The 22,452-nt window shown below is 44.3% G+C and overlaps 1 protein-coding gene across 2 annotated transcripts in view; it reads right to left on the bottom strand.

Annotated features, from left to right (window-relative positions):
* Nucleotides 1-2,750: 2,750 nt before the first annotated feature.
* The window catches only part of DCP1A (decapping mRNA 1A), a 59,681-nt gene continuing 39,979 nt past the window's right edge, over nt 2,751-22,452 (bottom strand). Inside the window, exons 6-10 of one of the 2 annotated variants that reach the window (XM_037134674.2) lie at nt 22,310-22,423; nt 11,450-12,202; nt 8,633-8,698; nt 6,968-7,186; nt 2,751-6,649 (exon numbers count right to left, since the gene is read on the bottom strand). In XM_037134674.2, coding sequence (XP_036990569.2) covers nt 6,569-6,649; nt 6,968-7,186; nt 8,633-8,698; nt 11,450-12,202; nt 22,310-22,423 — 1,233 coding nt within the window. In that variant the 3' untranslated portion in view covers nt 2,751-6,568. The remainder of the gene's footprint in view (nt 6,650-6,967; nt 7,187-8,632; nt 8,699-11,449; nt 12,203-22,309; nt 22,424-22,452) is intronic. The other variant, XM_037134675.2, reaches the window with a different exon arrangement.

The raw sequence follows: 22,452 nt of genomic DNA, 5'->3' as shown, positions 1-22,452 counted from the left end.
CCGGATCCTGCTCTAGCTGGCAAGGGGCTGCACCACCTCCCCACCACAGGTTTTCTGGCTTAAGTGGATTAGAGTAACAGGAAGCGCTTCTCCCAGAGGACATGGGGACTTGGGCTATGTCAGAATAGCTAGGGGGTGAGGGTCCATCACTCCCTCTTTGTTGCAGCCCCCCAGTCCTTCCATGAATGGCCTCCCAAGTGATCATGTCTGGCTTAGGTTGCCCCTCCTCTGAGGGGTCTTACCCATCTCTGACTATCCGACCATGCACTGGGGGCAGGGGAGGAAGCAGAGGCAGCGTTTGCTACCAGAGACAAGCTTTGTCTCCTTGTGGCTTGCATTCAGAAAGGCTCACTCATCCTTAGCCATGGGAGGCAGTTACAATTTCTGAAACCAGGCAGGGCAGTTCCCAACAGCAAATGGGGCCACTGCTTGCACCCCATTGCTAGAGTCCACTTCCCTGTCTGGAGGGCCGGGTGGGAGGGGTTGGGGGTCAAACAGAAGTCAGGGAGCCTCCCAGTGCCAGCAGGACAGGAGAGGACTTTGGCCAGCTCTGCTTGTGGGAGGAGGAACCTTGCCTGGGAGAGGCCCAGAAGGGCCAGTCTCTGGGGGCTACATCAGGGACAGAAACAACGAAATTGGGCTTGGGCAGCAAAATGTGTTTTGTACCTGCTTTGGAAGCCAGGGCACCATTGCCAACACTCCAAGAGACTCCATAGAAATCAGGGGCTGGTTTGCTGAGGGTGCTGCCTAGAGCCTTGCAGGGACTCAGGTACAGCCAACCCGTCTTTCTGGAGTGACAGGGACCTGGTAAGAAAGTAGTCCCTGTGGACTGCGGCTGCCTTCCTGGCTCCACACTCTGGGGCCCGCTCCGCCTGAGGCCCCGACAGCAGTCTAAGCACAGCCAGTGCCACTGCCCATGGAGGGGTAACAGGAAGGCGGTGCCGGGGTCTCCCAGGGTCCTTGCCCTCCACCTCTCAGGGGCGTGGAGAGGGTTGAATAAGAATGTCTACAAAGCATGCAGCACATGACACGTGTCAGTTCTGATTCCTTGTGGAATTATACTTCCAGTTTATATTTAAACTCACTGGAAAGCAATGTTCGTCAAACATGGTGTGACTATCACATTAACTTTGTACGACCTTTCAAACTATTCTGCTTCTGTTGGTTAAGTCTCTTGCCAGTCATCTTCACTTTTAGTGAAGTTACCTGGAGAACCCGAAGAGGGGTCAGGCGCCTGCGGGCCTCAGAGCCCCACCTTCGCACCCGCGTGGGGAGGCACAGGTTCACCGCAGGTTCTGTGTGTGCGCCAGCTGCTGTCTTCTGGCCTGACTCCACTCAGCAGATTCAAAGAGGTTTAGAACTTGACTTGGTCTCGGCTCTCGAGAGGCCTGTCAGACCCGTTCACACCGCACGTAGGAGGTCACCCCGCAGGAGGCACGTGAAGGGCAGATGCAGACTGAGTCTCAGGCTTCGTTTCAGTGACCATTTCCGCGCTCTTCCCTTCAGCCTTCCATGGACCTGGCTCCGTCTGCAGGTGGGCTTCCCTCAGTGACCACCCGGTGGTCCAGTTTCTAGCTTCTCATTTACAATGGTGGGCGAGACAGGCTGTTCCTGGGACAAACATTTGTTTCCCAGAAGCCTCAACAATCTCTTACTATTTCCTTACGTGAACATCAGGGCGTTAGCAACATTCAATCTACGCATCAGGATCCACGACGGAGTGAAAACATCAGTGGAAACAACCCAGAAACCTACAACCCCATCCTCTGCAGCTTATTCGGTGCCCACTAACCTGAGTTTTTCACAAAATTCCAACGGCCTAGTTACCTGGTTTCCTGGGTCATGACAGATAAAAAACAGCCGGTGAGTAGATCATTCTAGCTTTTAATAAGTCGTGGTAATGAGCGACCTAAGAAACTATAAACAGCAACCCAGAGCACTTGATCGTGGAGGCCACGGAGTGAAGAAAGGACTTCTAGCAGCTCTTTGGTCTGTGTGGCTTCAGGTCCTCAGGCCACCATGGGCTTATTAAGCAGCCTTTGGCACATAACCTCAGTCACCCTCAGCTTCAGCTTCCTTTGCCCTAAACTGAGTTATCGTGCAGGCGGAGAAGATGATGAGACAGCAATCCGTGAGTGTTGAATGAGTGTGCAACGACGGCGGCTGTGTGTGTGAATAAAAATGGTCAGAGCAAGGGTGAGCATTTGCTCTGCTCTAAGAAAGCAGGCAGGTATGGCAAACATTTTGGGGAGAATCCTGTTTGGAAACATTAAAAAGTTAACAATTATTAGGCAGATATATGATTAACCCATTTTTAAAAAACTTTTCTCTATTTCCCATAGTAACCACATTTTATTTCCCTCACTCTTTCCTTATTGTCCTAGATGCCTGGCACACAACGGTGAGTCAGTACACAATGAGTGAATTTGGGAAATGACCCAAACTGTGAAGCCTCCTATAAAACTGTTTTTGGCCATGACTAGAACTGTATGTATCCTCCACCTGGGGAAACCTTTGAGGAAGAGATTCTTTAGATGTCCACTCATCTAAGGCTTCTGTGTGGCCCCATGAGCCGGCAGGCCGGGACAGTCTGGACACAGGCAGGCAAAGGTTTTGCCCCAGTCTTTGCCCCCATTCTCCTACACCGCCCCACCTCTCTGGTATTAGGCTCTGGCAAAGCAGAACAATTCATTCAAAAGATTCCACTCCTATAAATTAAATAAAAACGCAACTAAAATTTATTAGGTGCTAAAACTTGGTTTTGAACTTTTATTAAAAAAATATATTTGCAAACATATAAAATTTAGGATGAAAAATGCTCATTTGAAAACATGTAATAACTTAATATTTGCAAACATACACAGATGGTACAAAATTCATACCATTAAAAATGTTGATGATGCAGTACTGAGCTCATGGAACAAAAACCTTGCTGCGAGTCCAGAGCTTCTCGCCCCCGCCTCCCAGGGAGCAGAGACTGGTACACTGAAAAGTCATGAGAACCACGTGGCCAAAGCGGTAATACAGAATAAAAAACCATTTAGAACACGTACTTTAAAAATACATTTAAGAAATCGCAGATAAAAGGAACACAACTTTGCCTTTTCCCCACTCAAAGTGAAGGACATTGCATCTTAGCATTTAATGAAGGTATCAGATCAAATACAAAACCAAGTGAAACATTGCACACATCTTTCTTGCTGAAAAACAGGCTCCTCAAGGCCCCAGTGCACCCAGGGAAACGTTCTCAAGGACAGCCTTTCAAAAGCCCAGTGTTAGTTGCTTGAACTTGGTGCAGATCTTAACGTTTTAGACACCTGAAAACACAGGGCACAAGCTACTCTGAATACAAGTGAAGAAAACCAAAGATGGTTGAGAAAAAAACACGTGCTCAGCAGCAAATGTGCAGCAAGAATGCAGGACACACGTCCCTGTGATTCCTTGTCTTTATTCACAGGGACTAGGTCCACTCATGCCTGTGCCACCTCTCATTCCTCTGTGTTTCTACATTTTGCCCAGAGTTACAGTATGATGGCTGATTTCATCTTTTTAAGCAGTTAGGCACCTTCAATTTCATGTTGCATTATTAGTAATACAGTGGCAGTCATGGCCTCTACTACCAAAAGGAGAAAATTTCAAACTACATTCTTTGGGGAGGAGAGTAATAAAGCTGCATTGTTTAAAAATACCTAGTACAGGATTTGATGGGGGTTATAATTTTTACAAGAAAACTTAGGCAGAAAAAGAACAAATGTTTGACATGCAAAATTGGGTCCGACACATCCTAAACTAAGCCTGTGCATCCTCTGGCAGAGGACGACCCAGGTCAACTTAGGCTCTTAACAAAACACCTCTCTGTGATGGTGACCCTAAAGCCTAAGAAGGAAAGCTGTGGACATTCACATGCAGGCAGAAAGAAATGCTTCTCCTGACGCTGACAGTCATCTGAAAACTCAGGATTCAAACTCACACCTTACAAATCTCAGGAGTTGCTGTCTTGAAGGAACAAGGTCATTTGGGAGGTACAGGAGTCCATTCATAGACGTCACAGGAACTACAACAGAAGAGTAGTAACACCCACACCCCCGGGGGTGGGGGTGGGCACACAGATACACGGGGTGGCCTGAATGTGCGTCACCTGGAGTTCTGCAAAGCCTAGCAATGAGCATCTCTGTTTTGGTGTCCCTTACGATTCAACTAGGGTCCCAGTAAAGACACTGTAGCAATGTAAACATGCAACCCAAGCTAGCACGAGGTTCTGGAGAGTGCGCCTGAAAGAGGAATAAGGCAACTGAACTGGGACTTTTGAGCCAGAGGTATCCAAGTGCAATTATCCAGGCTTGGCCTGACTTTTCTAGGAACTCATTCTGGCCTTAACTTCCTGGTAATCATGATGGTGAACTTCTGGCTTCTGAACTTTATATACATGCTTTGAATATATAAATTTGGAAGTTGAAACAGGCATACCCTTTTCAAGTCTCCATTACTTGGGCACTTAAAAGTTTACTTTCACATTCAGAAAACCGTATCACAAATTCTCTTTACCATCTACCATATTTATTCCCTTAAAGGATGAAAATTAAGATTTGATTACAAACCCTCCTTAGGATAGTCTCTCTTAACTCCCCTAATGTTATACATACTTGAGTCATCATTTCAATTCAGATGTCTATTATAACAAGAATCCCTTGATGCTTCTGTCTACCAGAGCCCACCAAGACTACACTTGGGGTGTGATCAAACCTACTGGTGCAGCTGTTATTGGAGAACAATCACGTGGCTCCCTGTACCACTGGCTCACGTGGCTCCATCTCCTGGTGTAACTCTCTGTACCTTACTCTTCTCTTTCCCTGTGATACATGAGCAATTCATTTTTGGTTGCCGTATTTACACACTACCTTTGTAAACAAACTATTCCTAATTGAGTATGAGAACTTACAAGGTTCCCCGACTTCTGCACAATTCACACACAACTAGGCAGATGCAAGAGAGGACACTAATTTGAGAAGAAGAAAAGCTGCCCAGGAAGCATGTTTAGATTAACAAAAGCCAATCACACAAAGCATTCTTGCTAAAAAACTAAGACTGAACTAAAACAAGTATGTAATTCACAAGTAATTTTCTAAAATCTCAGCTAGGAAAAAAAAAAAACCTATGGACTTAATGATTGAGTTACCATTAAAGCTTAAACGACTGTTCCCGAGGAACTGTCCCACCTGTCAGCGTTATTCACAGCTAGTCCTCCCACCAGCTGGTGGAGCCACAGGGTTGTACCCAATCATTAAATGGTGCTCAGAAGAGTAAGCAGTGCATCTTAATTGGTTAAATACTACAAAATGACCTGTATCATAGAAATGAAGACACTTTCATTCAAAGAATATCTTAAAATTACTATTGCTGAAATAAATCAAAGTCTACATTAAAATATTACTAATCACCATTACATGCCATAAAAGAATAAATATAAATCATGGCAGATTAATAGCAGCATAACAAAGCATCTTTACATATTTTCACACTTTGGGCTGCAAAAGTAGTCACAGCCTAGGAATACAATGGTAAAGTTCTGAATTTCACTTTGTTTTAACTCCACATACTACAGTAAAGTAAGGGCAGTGTGAGTAACAGCTCCCTTTTCTGCATAGCTTCAAAATGATTCTCAGTAGACTCGAGGAATGGAACCAGAAATGGCTTTGTCAGATTGGTCCACTGGTCCTTTGTCAAAGTGTTAAGGAAAACAATCAACAATGACTTCTGTGTTTACACAGAAAAGGAAAATAAGGCTATGCTTCACACACAAATGTAACATTTTCGAAACCACTGGAGAGTTTAACGTAAAGTGAAGATTTCTGATAGAAATTTGAGCTTTACTCGCCCCAGCCTTTGCTTCGAAGGTGTGGCATGCCTGCTCTATACCACCACAGGGCCTGACAGGACCCCGGGAGGTGCGGCATGTCAGCACCAAGGACACCTAGTAACAAAGCACAACTTTCAGAACTTCAAAGGCCCAATTGAGGCATTCATAGGAAATACACTTCATTTGAACGAATCCGTCTTAACCTGTCAATTTCAACGCTGATCTTTTACGACTAGAAGCTACAGTGCACAGAGCTGCCTTCTGCTCTGTTCAGAACTTGATTATCGGCCTAATGCTCAAGTTTCCAGGGGGACAGAGGAGGAAAGGGATGCGGCATGGGCTGAACTCTGCTGCAAGGCTGGTGATACTTCCTTCCTAAGACCTTGAAAGTGAAAGCAGCTGAAAATCAGACTCCTTATTTCACATACTTGCTTACAGCTGATGAAAACACCCACACAACTTAACACAATGGGCATTTTTTTTTCTTTTCTTTTTTTTTTGTCAAAACAAAGGTCTGCTGGTGATGCTTCACAGTGAAACCTCCATTATCACTGAGAACGTCACTTGGAAAACATTCTTAAGAAACGAGTCTCTTTCTCACAGGCTCAATTTCAGGATTCTCAAAACTCAATGTTTTGTTTAGAAGTTTCCACGATGAGGCCCATTAGTTCTGAGGTTGAGATTCTGTCTTCAGACTGATCTCTGCTCCAGTCAGAGGTTGTGGTTGTCTTTGTTCTTGGTCAGAACCTGCAAGTAGACCTCGTGCAGCGTGCTGAGGAAGCTGGAGTCATTCTGGAAGGGAAGGTAATGTCACAGTGACCTCGTCAGAACCGTGTCCTTGATAACAGCTTAGGAAAACAAACTGTATAAATGATTTGTACAACCAGTCACCCAAAGAGTCACCCAAAGAATCACCCCACTGCCCAGGAAAAAGCATGATTAACATTCTGGAATTTGCTCAAATATTCTTCCACCAGGAGCATAGGCTCAGAAAGAGAGACACATTACTCCCAGGTAGTCCTTAATTTACTTTATGACCTAATTTCTAAGAACTTATGTTTTTTAATTTAAAAAGTGAAAATTCAAAGAGTAAACTAATATGCTACATACCTTGATTAGATGTATTAATGTATCCTGAAGCTGAGACTTGCTGAGAATAATGGAAGGCTTTCTCTGATTTTCTGATGTTGCAACAGTTAGAGGAGAAGGGGAGCTTGCTTTCCTCTCTAGGTCTGTGGCCCTTGCAGCTGTCTGCTGGAAAACACTTGGGGACAGCAGGACTGAAGACACTGCAGTGGTCGTTGCTGTAACCAGTGGAGGGCCTGCGACCTGTAGGGGAACAATGGTCGTTTTGTGCCGAACTGCAGAAGCCAGCAGCCAGGCCCAGAGTAGGAAACCCCTGATAACCTGATAAGCAGTAGGGACCAGAGCAGAGTCCAAGGTGACTGTGTGGAGTTCAGATTAGCACTCAGCAGAAGCATCTGAGCATTTTCTATGTGGTTAGGAAGCCCACTTACGTGGCAAGAATGCTGCAGAGCTATTATGGGAAGCCAAGTCCAATCACCACAGAAGGGTAATACGACAGCATGGTTGGTAGGCACAATATGAACATTGCTATGATAAATTAAAATGTAAAGTTTTTACATGGGGGGCAGGGAAATGACTGGAAGAAGGCGCAACAGAACTTTCTGGGGTGACGGAAATGTTATTCAAGGGGTACACGTTTGTCAAAACTCATAAAAATCTACATTTTATTACATGGAAATTTTACTTCAATAAGAAGATAATTAAAAAATCCAGTTACACAAATATTAGTTTCTTTTGAAGTGTCTGATTTACTATACCATTGCAGATATCAAAGATATAATTTCTTTAAAATTAACATCCACCTCCTTCCCTGCACGTGGATGTGTTTCTTAGCTATGCTAACCATCAAAACACACCAATAATTTTTAGTAATTCTCACATTTGATAAAACACACAAGAGATCTACATGTCTCTTTCCCCTGTCACCCTCCTCAGGTATAAATAGCACAGAGCCTGCCATAGTTTTAAGGGTTATAGTTTTGGTGTCTGAGCCATGTAGCTTGTTTTTCTGGTGCAATACCAGGCTGAGAGCTCCTGCTGATCACCACCAGGCAGGACAAGCTACAGAAACGACCAGCTGGCAAGACCAGCCAGAAGCCGTCTTTAGTTTAAAATCTGAGGCTTGAGGAGAGGTATAAGGGTTCAAAGGCCAATGGGAATGCAAAATTTTAGGAACTCAAAGAAATAAGTGTGCATTTCAAGGCTGCTAGGTGATGGAGGGTGGGAACGAATTTCAAAACATACGGCTGGGAGGACAAGAAAGGGACAGAACACACAGGTCTGGGAGGCTCTGTCGTCAGAGCAGCGGGAGGCCAATGACAACAGTGCATCAGGTAGTAACGCTGCCTTCTGTTACCTGGGACACCATGGCTCTTCCAGGGAGAGGACTGTCCCACTCAGAGAACCTGGCTGACGTGCTCTCAGCAGTCACCCATTCAAAAACACTGAGTGACTGTCCACCCTGTGGCTGACACCGTCCTCGCACACACAGGGAAGACATCCATTCAGAGAGATGGCACGAGGTCTACAGGGAGGTCACGGCAGTGAACTCTGGGGAGCTGGGGGAGCCTGGCCTAGGAGGGCTATCCACAATGGGCCTAGGCTTGAAAGCTAAAACATTTCACTCAAGTACTTCATATCCTGCAGAACTTAAATGTACTGTGTTCTTTGGAAAATGGGAGTCCTTACCGGGATGGCACTGGATAACACCTTTGGCTGGGAAAAAACTTCAGGATCCTGGTTTTGCTGCATAGACTGCAATGTTTAAAAAAGAAAGATGAACAGGTGCAGTACATTTCAATGAAGATCTCCTAGTTCCTGGGGAAAAAGGCAGGTGAGCAACAGGAAACGCTAGCAGGAGTTCACACTAACTAGTTCCTAGATTCCTGAGGGAGGAGGCTGACAGGAACTTGTGACAATGCAACTGATGAATTGACCTTAGGATGAGAGTGGCAGGACAGGTCCCCACCCATTTAGTTCTTCAAGGAGGTGTGTGCAAAGCCTGTAAAGTATCACTAAGAACAAAGCTGGAACCTGGGTCTCTTCCTAAGAGCTGGAGACAACCCCAAAATATCTTTGCTGTTGAGCCTGCGGAGATGCAAGATACTGGCAGCATACCTCTTATTTGGTAATTTAAACTGGGCAGGCAGCATTAAATGGTCTTCATCTAAGTCACACTTACACATGCTAAATTTTGTCCTCATTCATGGGGAGAAAAAGAACTTGTAGAGCAAATATGTTAGAGCTCAATGAAGCCCTAGGTCCTAAAATTCAATACTGCCACGTAAATGAAAAGGCACACATATGTAAAGCTATCCTTGAAAGAAGGCATGCTAGAGAGCAGGGTGCTCTCCCAGAGGTCAAAATCCGGAGGGGAGGCATTCAAGAGAGACGGCTGCACTTCCAGAGCTTTGTCGGCAGGTCAATGGCAGCAGGCACACCTCAGGGCATAACGATGAACTATTAAATAGGACACTCTCCTCTCCTTGAATGCAGAGAACCTCAACAGAAATGGCCCAAAATGACAACTGAATAATGGAACCAAGACACCAAATTTCCTCTTTTAAAAGTATGAAACAAAATATCCCATTAACTAAGAAATAACATACAATTAGTAATGAGCTCTTCTAAACATTACTCAGCAAAATGTTAAGATTGGGGGTTATTATTATTAAAGTCATGAGGCTAAGATCTTGAAAAGTAAGCAATACAAGCCCTGGCTGGTGTAGTTCAGTGGATTGAGTACGGGCCTGCGAACCAGAGGATCGCGGTTCGATTCCCAGTCAGGGCACATGGCTGGGTTGCAGGCCAGTTCACAGCAAGGGAACTCATGAAAGGCAACCATACATTGATATTTCCCTCTCTTCTCCCCTTCCCCTCTAAAGATAAATAAATTAATAAAACATAAACTAGTTTTTAAAAAAGTAAGCAATACAATTACAGTAGAGGGCGCTACCTCCACGCTACCTCCTTTCAGTTCTGTGATCTATAAACTCACCAACCTGAAACTCATTCAGGGCCCAACTCCCTCAGGGTCTGAGCAGCTGCCTTACACAGCAGGGTCTTACACAGCAGAGTGCCGTGGAAGAGCATCCCAGGCCTGGAGACGTGTGGTCAAATAAAGCTCCCTGGGGAAGCGGATATTCAGCTGAGACCTGAACATCACCCCCTTGCTCCCAATCTGCCACGAAGCCTCACTAATCACATTTGTAAACAGATCTGCCTGTCCACGTTCCCCTACTCAGGCCTCCATCAGCTCAAGCCCGGGCGACTGCCACAGTCTCCTCCCTGGTGGGTCACCTTACCTGTCTTCTCCTTCCCATCATGCCATCCTTTCCTCAAAGCCCTGGACAGACTCCCCAGGGCTCTGAGGACAGACCTCTAACCCTGTAACACAACGTACAATGTCTTGCTCATCAACAAGTACCGCCTCCCCCCAGCGCTTCTCTGCAGCAGACCCCGTCAAACTACGACCGAGTCGGCCGGTGCTTCCCACCCCCAGGCCTCTGCACGCGCTGCTCTCCCCGCTCTCCCCGCCCCAGACACTCTCATGCCTCCAGGAAGTCGGCTGATCTGCATTGGGCTTTCAGATCTCAGCGGGACTCCGGTTCCCCAAGAAGCTCCATCGCACCTCCAAACCTGGGGCGCTCTTGCGGCACCCGAGGGTGCCCGGCACAAGGCAGGACTGAACGTGCACTGAGGGAGCTGGCAACTGCTCAACGACTGGGGTAATTTGGATCTGGGTGGTCCTGAGCCAAATGAGGACTTCAGGAACTATCAGGCAAAAACGAACAGAAAACCGCCTAAATACACGCCCTGACAGGAAAATAGTGTCTCAGCTTTTATCAAGGAATAATTTGGGGAAGTAGAATTGCATTATAACAACATTTGCCAATTTGGCTGTTCGCTACAGGACTTCTGACCTCTCCTTTCTTCCAGCCTCTGACATGCTCAATAGTTGTCTTAAAAATTAAAAAAAGAAAAAGATTTTATTATTTATTTATTTTTAGAGGGGAAAGGAGGGAGACAGAGAGGGAGAGAAACATTAATGTGTGGTTACCTCTCACAACCCCCCTGCCAGGTCCCTGGCCAACCACCCAGCCATGTGCCCTGACTGGGAATTGAACTGGCAACCCTTTGATTCACAGGCTGGCGCTCAATCTACTGAATCATACCAGCCAGGGCTCAATAGTTATCTCTTTAAAATGACTCTCAGCCCTGACTAGTGTGGCTCAGTGAAATGGGTGTCACCCTGCAAACAGAAAGGTTGCCGGTCGGGGCACAGGCCTGGGTTGCATCCAGGTCCCCCGTTGCAGGGCATGAGAGGCATCTGATTGATGTTTCCTCCCACACATCAATGTTTCTCTCCCTTCCTTTCCCCTACATAAATAATACATACATACATACATAAAATAATAAAATAAAATGACTGTCTCATGTCAATCAAAACCATGGTCCTTCCCGTTTCATCCTACTCAGTTACAGCGCCCACCCTGCCGCCAGTACCTGAAGGGGAGCAAGCACCATGTTGTTCAGGGCGGTGGACGCTCTCGCTGCTGCCGTCTTAGGGGGAGGCTCTATGAAGCTTTCAGGTGTGGCCAGCTGGCCAGCTGCTGGAGAAAAGCTGGGTGCCATTGCACCCTTCCCAAGTGACTGTGTCTGTATTTGGTCATGCTGTGGGGTCAACCTGAGTTTCTGGAGAAGATCAACACTTGGGAGGGACGTTCCAGCAGTGTTTGTCACGCTCAGTGGGGCCCTGAAGGGGCTCTGGCTGGCAGTCAGGCTGGCATGGCTCAGCTCAGGGACTGGCTGACTCAGGAGTGGAGACCTCTGTCTAGGTATGGTCTTCGCCGCCTGAATCATGGTGGTGTTTCGGGGTAAGCTGGCGGGAACCTGCACAGTAGGCGCTTCTGCTGGTAGAGTGGGACTGAGCCCAGGGCGCAAAGGGATCACATAGCTTGGGGCCTGCTTTTCACTGGACTGTGAGATGGAGGCAGGAGTGATCAGCACCGGGGAGGTGACTTCAGGCTGGACTGAGTGGTGGGCAACAGGACGGACACCCAGGTTTTCTGACTGAAGGGCCCCTCCTGATTGCTCAAAGGAAAACGGTAGGAATGAGCTGGGCTCTTTCTGAGAGGCGTCTCCTGGCAGCCTCTCCACTTCTTCCGAATCCAGACCCACAACCGTTGGCTGTTCCTTTGGCAAAGAAGTTCCAAATAATTCTTCCACTGTCAGATGTTTGTGTCCAGATGGAGCGGACTGAAAAACAAATCAAACCACCCAATGAAAGAAATCTCTTGCAAACCAGTGTAACTAACCTTTTTCCCATCAACCAAAAACAGCTTTGCAGAAGCAATGATGATGGACTCTGAAAATAAGAAAATGGAACAAACTAAAGATGTACTAGCAATAAAGGCCAAGGTACGGCCAGCCTAAGCTGGTGGGCAGAAATCTTCATCAGTAATAAAATTAAAGTTTTAGGGTCTCCAGATGATAATGTTAGAGTTCTTTTTTCCTAGGCACGTGACTGAGATCAGGTGAAGGGACGATTACCTTACTACAAAGTTAGTCATGCTTACTGCCCCACGTTAACAACACGCACCAGGAAATTACACTCAGGAAGAGAGAAGGGCCAAGTGCTGATCAAGTAATCCTACCGTTATTTTCACTGTTTTTGATAAAAAACTAGGCACTGGCACCTCAAGGACTGGGTCTCAGATACTAGAAAATAAATGTAAGCGTTTAACACAAATAGGCCGTTCTTCATCCTACTGCCAAATCACAGAATTCTTAAGAAAAGCCAAAGCATTTAAGGCTGAAAATGTTAAATTTACAGATGTTCTTCTGATCTGGTTTACTGACACCACAGCCATGATTTAAGGAAGTGTTCAAGCTTTTCCACTCATGAGCTTCCCTGCACCTCCACACAGTGCTGCCTATTCACTTAGCCTTTACCAAGTTCCCACAGGGTGCCCGGTCCTGCTCTGACCCGGGCCCAGGGACAGTGAAGGGAGTGACCAAAAAGTCCGACTAGTGCTTATGCTCTAGTGGGGGACAAATGTAAGTACTTTGAGAACACAGTGCTGTTTGAGTACTCAACGGTACTTTTGAGGCCATTATAAGTGGCCTCAACTTACAATTTTATTTCTAAAGTGTGTGGACTTAGTTGTTCAGCTATTTAGATGAAAAAAATAATTTGTTGAAATGCATGATTTCTAGGGCCTCAAAAAGTCTATAAAAGCTAAAGCAACTGCAAGTGAAGTATAATCATGATAGTTCTATGGTACGACCACATTTCTACAGAAAAATGAGCCCAGCTTTTCCTAGGCAAATGTCTGTTTCATCCATTTGACGATTTTGCCCTGACTGGTGTGACTCAGTGGTTGAGTGTCAGCCTGTGAACCAACCAAAGGGTCGCTGGTTCGATTCTCAGTCAGGGCACATGCCTGGGTTGCAGGCCAGGTCCCCAGTGGAGGGCATGCAAGGGGCAGCCACACATTGATGATGTTTCTCTCCTGCTTTCTCCTCTCCTTCCCCTCTCTCTAAAAAATAAATAAATAAAATCTTAAAAAAAATGCCGACTTTGCCAGGTACCAAGGGCATCGTGCTATGATGGTCGTTGTTGGGAAGAGCAGGGGGAGGGAGCTTACTGGCCACGGGCTCTTAGGAGGAGAGGGCTGGGATGCCCTTCGTCACGGAGGAACAGTGGAGGAAGGCCAGCACAGAGGAGAGAGGATGCGGGCAGCTTGCCCGAGGGACAGGAAGTGAAGGGAATGCCACAAGGGCAGGTGGCAGAGCAGGTCGGAGGAGAATGAGGGTGGTGCGGCCTCTGTGGTTAAGGAGAGGCGGGTGCCGCCTCCAGCCACGAAGAACTATAATTCCATAGCAGACAATTCTACCCTAGAAAATATTCAGTAGAAGGAATTCTGCCAATACTTAAAATCTAACGTACCTTGGACATGAACGTGACCAGTTTTTTTAAGTGAAGGAAGCCCCAGTGGCAAGTTCAGCCCCCGGCGTTAACGCTGCAGTGAGACTGGAAAGACTGTCCTGTTGCAGCGTTTCCTAGCACTTTACGGACCGTGCAGGTTCAGAATTCAAGTGTGAGGCGCACTGACGTCTCACACAGTGCAGGTTTTATACGCGTTAATCTCCTCACACTGTCACCTCTGAAAGAACTGTAGAGCTTATGGTCTGAAATTAAAGGTACTTAGGTTAAACCCCCAGATTTTAGGTAGAAAAATTCTTTTATCTTTGTATTCAGTTCCCTCGTTTGAAAAATGGGGGCAACTGTGGTAATCACCTCACCACCTGTTGTGAAAATTAAGTTCCCAATATAACGTCTGGTGCCCAACAAGCAGTCGGTAAACGGAAGTGAACACCAGGTGGTCCTCACTACCAGTCAGGAGAAACCTTGGGATGCTGTAAGGAACATCAAAAAATATGCTGGGATATTAAAAGTGCACCAAACCCTCTGGAATATCATGCCCCCATAATGCAAAGAGGAGCAGAGCCACCTGACAGGGTTCCAGGGCTGTGCTGTTGTAGCCCCCCCGTCGTTTCCCCGATGCAAGGGGGCATGAAAGACACAGCTGTTTGTCTAAAACTCACTGGTAACATCTCAAACTCATTCAATGTAATTCAAAATAGACAATAAAGTTTTTAAAAGATTTTATTTATTTTTATACAGAGGGGAAGGGAAGGAGAAAGAGGGAAACATCAATGTGTGGTTGCCTCTAACACACCCCCACGGGGACCTGGCCTGCAACCCAGGCATGTGCCCTGACTGGGAGTCAAACCAGCAACCCCTTGGTTAGCAGGCTGGTGCTCAACCCACTAAACCACACCAGCCAGGGCTAGACAATGAACTGTCACATGGGACAGACTTTCCTTTCTCTCCAGGCCACCGAACTAAACTAGAATGTACAGGTCCCACTGCCCATGCTGACCACTGTGATTTATTCACTACTGGATCCCTGGCATCACAAATGTCTACTGATGAGTGTAGATATTCCCCCATTTCTAAAAATTATAAAATATACATGTCAAAAGTTTCCACTACAACCATATTTAAGATTCAGTGACATTCAGTACATTCATAATGTTGTGTAACTACTACCATCTGCTTCCAGAACTTTTTCATTAAGCCAAACAGAAACTCTGTACCCATTAAATAACTCCCTATTTTCTCCTCCTCCCACTGCCCCACCCACAGCACCTGATAATATCAATTCTGTTCCTATGAATTTGCCTAGTCTAGGTACCTCATATAAGCACAATCATACAGTGTTTGTCCTTTGATGACTGGCTCATTTCACTTAGCATGTTTTCAAGGTTCATCCATGTGACAGTCATGTGTCAGAATGTCATTTCTTTTTAAGGCTGAATGACATTCCACTGAATGCATACAGCACATCTTGTTTACCCATTTTTCTGATGATTGACAGCTGGGTTGTCTCTCTCCTTTGACTACAGTGAATAATGCTGTTATGAATATCAGTGCAGAAGCATCAGTTTTAATCCTTTTGGGTATATGTACAGGAATAGAATCACTAGATCACATGGTGATTCTAACATTGAACTTTGAGGAATTGCTACTGTACCATTTTACATTACTACCAGCAAAGCAAGACGGTTCCACTTTTTCCATATTCTAAACCAATACTTGCTGGCAATTTGTATGTCTTATTAGGAGAAATGTCTAGTCAAGCCCTTTGCCTATTTTTGAGTTGGGTTAATTCCTTTTTATACACATTATGTTTAGAACAAAATGATCAAGACGACTAGCAAAAAAAGTGCTCAAAAACTACACTGATTTTCATTCATTAATGTAAATTATGTAGATCTTAACCACCACATTCTGTTATAGACGTATACAAATATAGTCTCATATGTATGGACAGAAACCAACATTTAGATATAACTGCTTTGTAAAACACAGACCATATTGAGACTATCTGGCAGAAACTTAGGTCTTTTCAAGGTAAGAATAATATTTTTATAAGAAAAGGAGCAATCCAACAATAAGACATGCAGAAACCTTACTATGAAATACACCTTAAGCTTCAAGAATGGCAAGATCCAAGTCCTGGCTGGGTAGCTCAGTTGGTTAGAGCACTGTCCTGATACACCAAGGTTGAAGGTTTGATCCCCATTCAGAGTACATACAAGAAATCAACCAATGAATGCATAAATAAGTGGAACAACAAATCAATGTTTCTGTGTTTCTCTCTCTCCCCCTTCCTAATATCAGTAAAAAACAACAACAACAAAAAGAATGGCATCATCTGGGGTAGCAGTTTTTACCTGTCTAGTGGAACATCAATCAACTTTTGAACAATTAAAATGTCCTGCATTTACATTCGGAATGTTTTTACACTTACACTTAAAATATGTATTTCTAATGATTTTAAATGTACTTCATATTAAAAAAGGAAACTATATGGTGGAACCCTGAACCTGGACTGCAAAAGCAGACAGTTTCCAGATTTCTCAATGCTGCCTCTCTACAACTTCTGCCAGGCCAGAAACTGATTCTACTGCTTTCCCTGGAGTAGGGTGTGTGGTAAAGCATTAGGGTTTCAGAGATGTCTCCCATAAGAAGGAATAAACGAGGGTGTGATGGTAGTAAGTTATCACAGACAACGCTCACTGTCTGTGAGACCCCGTGCTATGCACATTAAGTGCACTACTCTATTAATCAATGAGGTCAAGTACTATTATTACTGCCATTTTAGATGATGTCCTAGTACAATAACACAACCAGATTCTACTCTAGTTCTAACAACACAGTCCACATTCTCACCATTACGTCACCACAATAAGATATCAATTAAGTACACTATAGGTAACCAAATCAACTGAATGGTGATATTAATCTCTGGAAAACAGAGATGCAGCTTAAGCTTGATCAGAGGTAGCTACAGGTCAAAATGTAACACCTTTTGAAAATATATAACTGGCTGAATGGGTCACAAGAGGCTGGGCAAGCAGAGCACGCCATGCCACACCAGCTCCCAACAGCTTTACTGTCTCTGCACCGGGGAGGACCTGATGAAGAGCAAGACGGCTTATATTCCTCCAGCAGCCGGGCTTTTTTATTCATGGATTCATCTTCCATCATCCATGGAAGCGGTGAAATTTTATTTTTCCCTCATGTCTGAATATGCTTAAAAGTTTGGGTTCTGAGCTTTATACTGCCTCACTTAAACTGATGTTAGCCTGTTTACTTCCCTTGGAAGATGAAATTCAGTGAGCAACAGCATGCATGGTACACAATAGAATTCTAATCCACTACGTCATGTTTTACGCTGTTCCTTCCCCACCCCACAGATATGAAATTCAGTTTAGAATTGATTTGTTTGACTCTACTGTGACCACAACAGATCTACCTGGTAAGTAAACTGAATAGACAAAAATACAAAACCAACTAGGGAAATAGTCCCAAGAGAATTTTAATAAATGAATTATGAAACTGAAATGGAATTTAATACTATTAAGGTGTGAGGGCCTTGTTTCTCAGCACTAGATGGCAGTGTTACAAACCAAATGTGCTGTCTCTGAGTAGGGACTGATTGTGGATTTAAGCTAATTTTAGTTAATCGCATGGCTTCTGACAATATGCATAACTCAGTATTTTAGAAAATGTTGCCACTTTGTTCTAGAAAATGGAATTCTAAATGTAAATGTACGTAAGAAATGAAAAAACCCTGAATCAGCATTATTTGCATTAGAGGGTACGATTCTTTGAGCACCCACCACTTGGATTCTGTATGTCTACAGATCCATCAGTGGTACTTCTGTTACGAGGTTGAGCACCCCTGGCTTGTCACACTCATCTCTCATCCTTTGATGAACAATGCTTTATGGTTCTTCAGACATTTTTTGAGGGGTTTGGTTCTTCATTTGGGTCTCACAGTTAACTGTTAGACAATGCAAGACTCATAGCCCCATGATTAAAGACAAGGAAAGCGGCCGGCTCACTGAACACCCACGGCTGATAAACCAGACCGGAGGAATCTAGGAACCCTGCTCCTTCTTTTCCTTCCTCTCAAAATACATAGTTCAAAAAACTAAATTTTACACAGCACCTCTTTTAATACATATTTTTGAGCTTCAGGATCCTAATTACAAATTCAGTAAAAATGGAGACTAGGAATGTAGTAGACAAAATCTTGTTTAAAGTAATGATCATGTAATACCTAAAATCAATATGGACAGATTGCTAATGGGAATGCAATATGGTACAGCCTCTCTGGCTGACAATTATGGCCGTTTCTTATTAAACTGAAACATGCAATTACCAAATAACCTAAAAGTTTGCACTCCTGGGCATTTCCTCCGAAGAAATAAAAATTTATGTATCAAATTTGCACATAAATACTCCTAGAAACTTTATTTGTGTTAGCCCAAAACTATTGATTGGGTTGACCAAAAAAGTCCATTTAGTTCTTTTCCATAAAATAAAAGACACATTTTTCATTTTCACCAGTAACTTTATTGATTCAGATACTCTGAATATGTTGGCTACCTCCAGCTATTGGCTTCTAGTGGGTAGAGGCCAGGGTGCTGTTACAGGTCTTCCAGTGCATAACACAGCCCCACAGCAAAGAATTATTTGGCCAAAATGTCACTAGTACCAAGAAGCTTCGCAAACCACTTCTGACATGTTCCATCAGTCACAGCACCTTCTCCATACACCACATCTTTCTTTTTTTTTCTTTTTTTTGCATTTCAGCCACATTTTTAGCTTTCATAAAATAATAAAGCGTAATACGCTGAAAATGTGTATTTTCTTCCATCTTCAATATTAAAATGGCTGCATAAAGATTCACCAATTTTGACAAGTTTTTAAAGAATGCATTATGATATGACAGTTGTCACAATACAATCTAACAACATTGTTTCAAATGAAGTTAAAGACAACTAAGCACACTACTAGACACATTTCAGAAAAAAATTAACAAACTTTTTGGCCAACCCAATGAAAACCCACATGTCCTTCAATGGGTGAACTGCATACCATTTATATAACATTCTTGAAATGATGATTTACAGAACTGGAGACAGATTAGTGGCTGTTAGGGGTTAAGGATAAGAGGAGAGGGGAAGATAAGAAGGTTATAACAGGAAAGGCAGTGTCATTATAAAAGGGCAGTCCTGACTAGTATGGCTCAGTGGGGTGGGCATCACCCTGTGAACCATTAAGTCGCCAGTTCAATTTCTGGTCAGGGCACATGCCTGGGTTACAGGCCAGGTCCGCAGCTGGGGGTATGGGGGAGGCAACAGATCAATCTCTCTCCCACAGTGATGTTTTTCTCCCTCTCTTTCTCCCTCCCTCCCCCTCCTTCTATATATAAAAACATAAATATAGAATCTTTAAAAAAAACAATAAGAGGGCAACACAAAGAATCCTTATGGTGATGGAAGTCTTCAGTATCTTGACTTTGGTGGTGGATACACAAAGCTACAATATATGCATGTAAATTTATATATAAAGTTGTACAGAACTAAATATATACATGCATATGCACAGAAATACAGGTAAAATTGAGAAAATGTTAATGCAATGGGTAGAGTGTGTCAATATCCTGGTTGTGATACGGTGCTATATTTTGCAAGTTGTTATCAATGGGGGAAATGGGTAAAGGCTACATGGATATTGACACCATGTACCTATTTCTGTATTATTTCTTAAGTGCATGTGAACCTATAATTACCTCAAAATAAAAAGTTTAATTAGGGACTTCCGCCAAGATGGAGGCGTAGGTAGAAACACTTTGCCTTCTCGCACAACCAAATCTAAAATCAACAAAGTTTTAGCAACAATAAACGCAGCTAAGCCACAGAAAATCGAACAATACGGAATCCAACAACAACGAACCACTCAGCTAAACTGGAGAGGGGCGGAGCCAGCAGAGTGGGTTGGGCAAAAAAGATCCCCTGTGCAGACAGCCAGGGGCGCAGATCCCAGGTGTGGGGTAGCAGTGGGTAGACCCAGTGAAGGCACGGGGTGGCTGGCTGACCGCAGTCGCACATTTGTGCGCAGATAAACCAGTGAAAAAGCGAGCATTGAGACAGACCGTGCAGGACCTGGCGCAACTGCTGACAGCCGTCACACATTTGAGTGCAGATAAACGGGGGGTGGGGGAGCAGCGGTGAGGCGGACCAGGTGGGAGGGAGGGGAGAGGACCGCCACTGCTCCCTCTCTGACCCCACCCCCACATACAGCGTTACAAACCAGTGACCTGGGAAGCCCTGCCCTGGTGAACACCTAAGGTTCCACTCCTCAAATGTAACAGGCAAGAATAGATCAAAACATGGCTCAAGAAGAACTCAGAGCCCCAGAGCCCATAAATCTAAGCAAACAAGAAATTGCCAACCTATCAGAGGTACAGTTCAAAACACTGGTGATCAGGATGCTCACAGAACTGGTTGATTTTAGCCACAAATTAGATAAACATATGAAGGCTAAACTAATTGAAATGAAGGGAAATGCAAAAGAAAGCAATAGTGATAGAAAGGAAACTGGGAATCAAATCAAGGGAGCGAACCAGAAGGAAGAAAAAAATGACCAAACAGAAAAATATGAAGAAACAATTCCAAAAAATGAGGAAAGGCTAAGGAACCTCCAGGACATCTTTAAACACTCCAACATTCGAATTATAGGGGTACCAGAAGGGGAAGAGGAACAGTCACCAGTGGAAAACTTATTTGAACAAATAATAAAGGAGAATTTCCCCAAGATGGCAAAGGAAATAGACTTCCAGGAAATCCAGGAAGCTCAGAGAGTCCGAAAGAACTTGGACCCAAGAAGGAACACACCAAGGCACATCATCATTACATTAGCCAAGATTCAAATGGAGGAGAGAATCCTAGAAGCAGCAAGAGATAAGGGGACAATCACCTACAAAGGAGTTCCCATCAGACTGTCAGTGGATTTCTCAAAAGAGACCTTACAGGCAAGAAGGGGCTGGAAAGAAGTATTCCAAGTCATGAAAACCAAAGACCTGCAACCAAGATTGCTCTATCCAGCAAAGCTTTAATTTAGAATGGAAGGACAGATAAAGTACTTCTCAGATAAGATCAAATTCAAGGAGTTCATCATCACCAAGCCCTTATTATATGAAATGTTAAAGGGACTTATCTAAGAAAAAGAAGATAAAAAATATGAACAATGAAAGGACAGCAAACACAGTTATTAACAACACACCTAAAACAAAAGCAAGCTAAAAGGACAGCTAGATCAGGAGTGAACCATAGAAATGAAGATCACACGAAGGGTTAGCAACAGGGGAGTGGGAGGAGGAGAAGGGGGGAGAAGGTACAGAAAATTAGTAGCATAGACTATAGACAGAAAATAGATAGGGGAGAGGGTAAGAATAGCAGGGGAAATATAGAATCTAAAGAACTTGAGACACATGGTCATGAACTAAAGGGGGGGGAATGGTGGGGGAGGAGTGTGCAGGGTAGAGGGGAATGAAGGGGGGGTAATAGAACAAATGTAATGGCATAATCAATAAAATAAAAATAAAAAAAAGTTTAATTAAAAACTAGGTTTTATTTAGTATCTGTTCGTTTACCAAGCCATCAGTTACATGGCAGACAAATTTGCCTGCCCCCAGGGAGCTTACATTTTGGTGGGGAGGAGACACAATGAATATATATGAAGACCACAAACCATGTTAGCGGGGTAGAAGTCTTAGGAAGAATATAAAGCACAGCAGGGTAGGGAAGAGTCACTATTCAAAACAGAGAGGTCAAAGAAGGCCTCACCTATAGAGAGGACAACTGTGACCTGGAAGAAGAGAGGGAGCAAGCCAGCAACAGGGCAGAAGTATTCCAGGCTAAGGAAACAACAAATCCAAAGGCCTGTCCCATGGCAGGAGCTAGTTGGGCATATCAGGGGAAAGGAAAAAGAGCTGACGAGGCTGGGGCCAAGTGAGCAAGGCAGAGACAGAAGATGAGACCAGGACAGGGGGCCAGAGCAAGTGGGGCTTAATGGGCCACTGCCATGACCTTGGCTGTTGCATAAGATGGGACACCACTGGAGAGTTTTAAGCAGAAAAATGCCATAATCTAACTGATGTTTTGCCAGGATTACTCTGGCGGCTGGGTTAAGAATAGGTAAGGGTGTGGCAAGGACAAAAAAAGCTGCAAATCAGCAGAGGCTACTACTGCAAAATCCAGATGAGAGGCAGTTACATGGACCAGGGGGAATCATGTGTGTAGAGGTCATTATTTTACTGCCCATATATACCCTGAAAGATAAATGACAAACCAAATCTGTACTGCATTAAAATCCTTACAAAATGTTACTCTTTATTTTGTTGTCTTGGATAAAGCTAGGACTTTAGCTGTACAAACCTTATCTTGTGACCCTGGTGGCGTCTCTTCTAGAGTCTCGGTGCTTCCCAGATTGGAGAGTTGAGTACTTGGCTGTAACCCAGGGCTGGAGATATTTGAGTCGCCCATTTGATTCTTAAATTAAAAGGAAAAGTTTATCATGT

This window comes from Artibeus jamaicensis, unplaced genomic scaffold, assembly GCF_021234435.1.
Source record: "Artibeus jamaicensis isolate MK-2021 breed Jamaican fruit bat unplaced genomic scaffold, CSHL_Jam_final contig_519, whole genome shotgun sequence".
Lineage (NCBI taxonomy): Eukaryota > Metazoa > Chordata > Mammalia > Chiroptera > Phyllostomidae > Artibeus > Artibeus jamaicensis.
The sequence above is the reverse complement of the archived record's forward strand: the minus strand, read 5'-3'. Positions and strand labels throughout refer to the sequence as shown.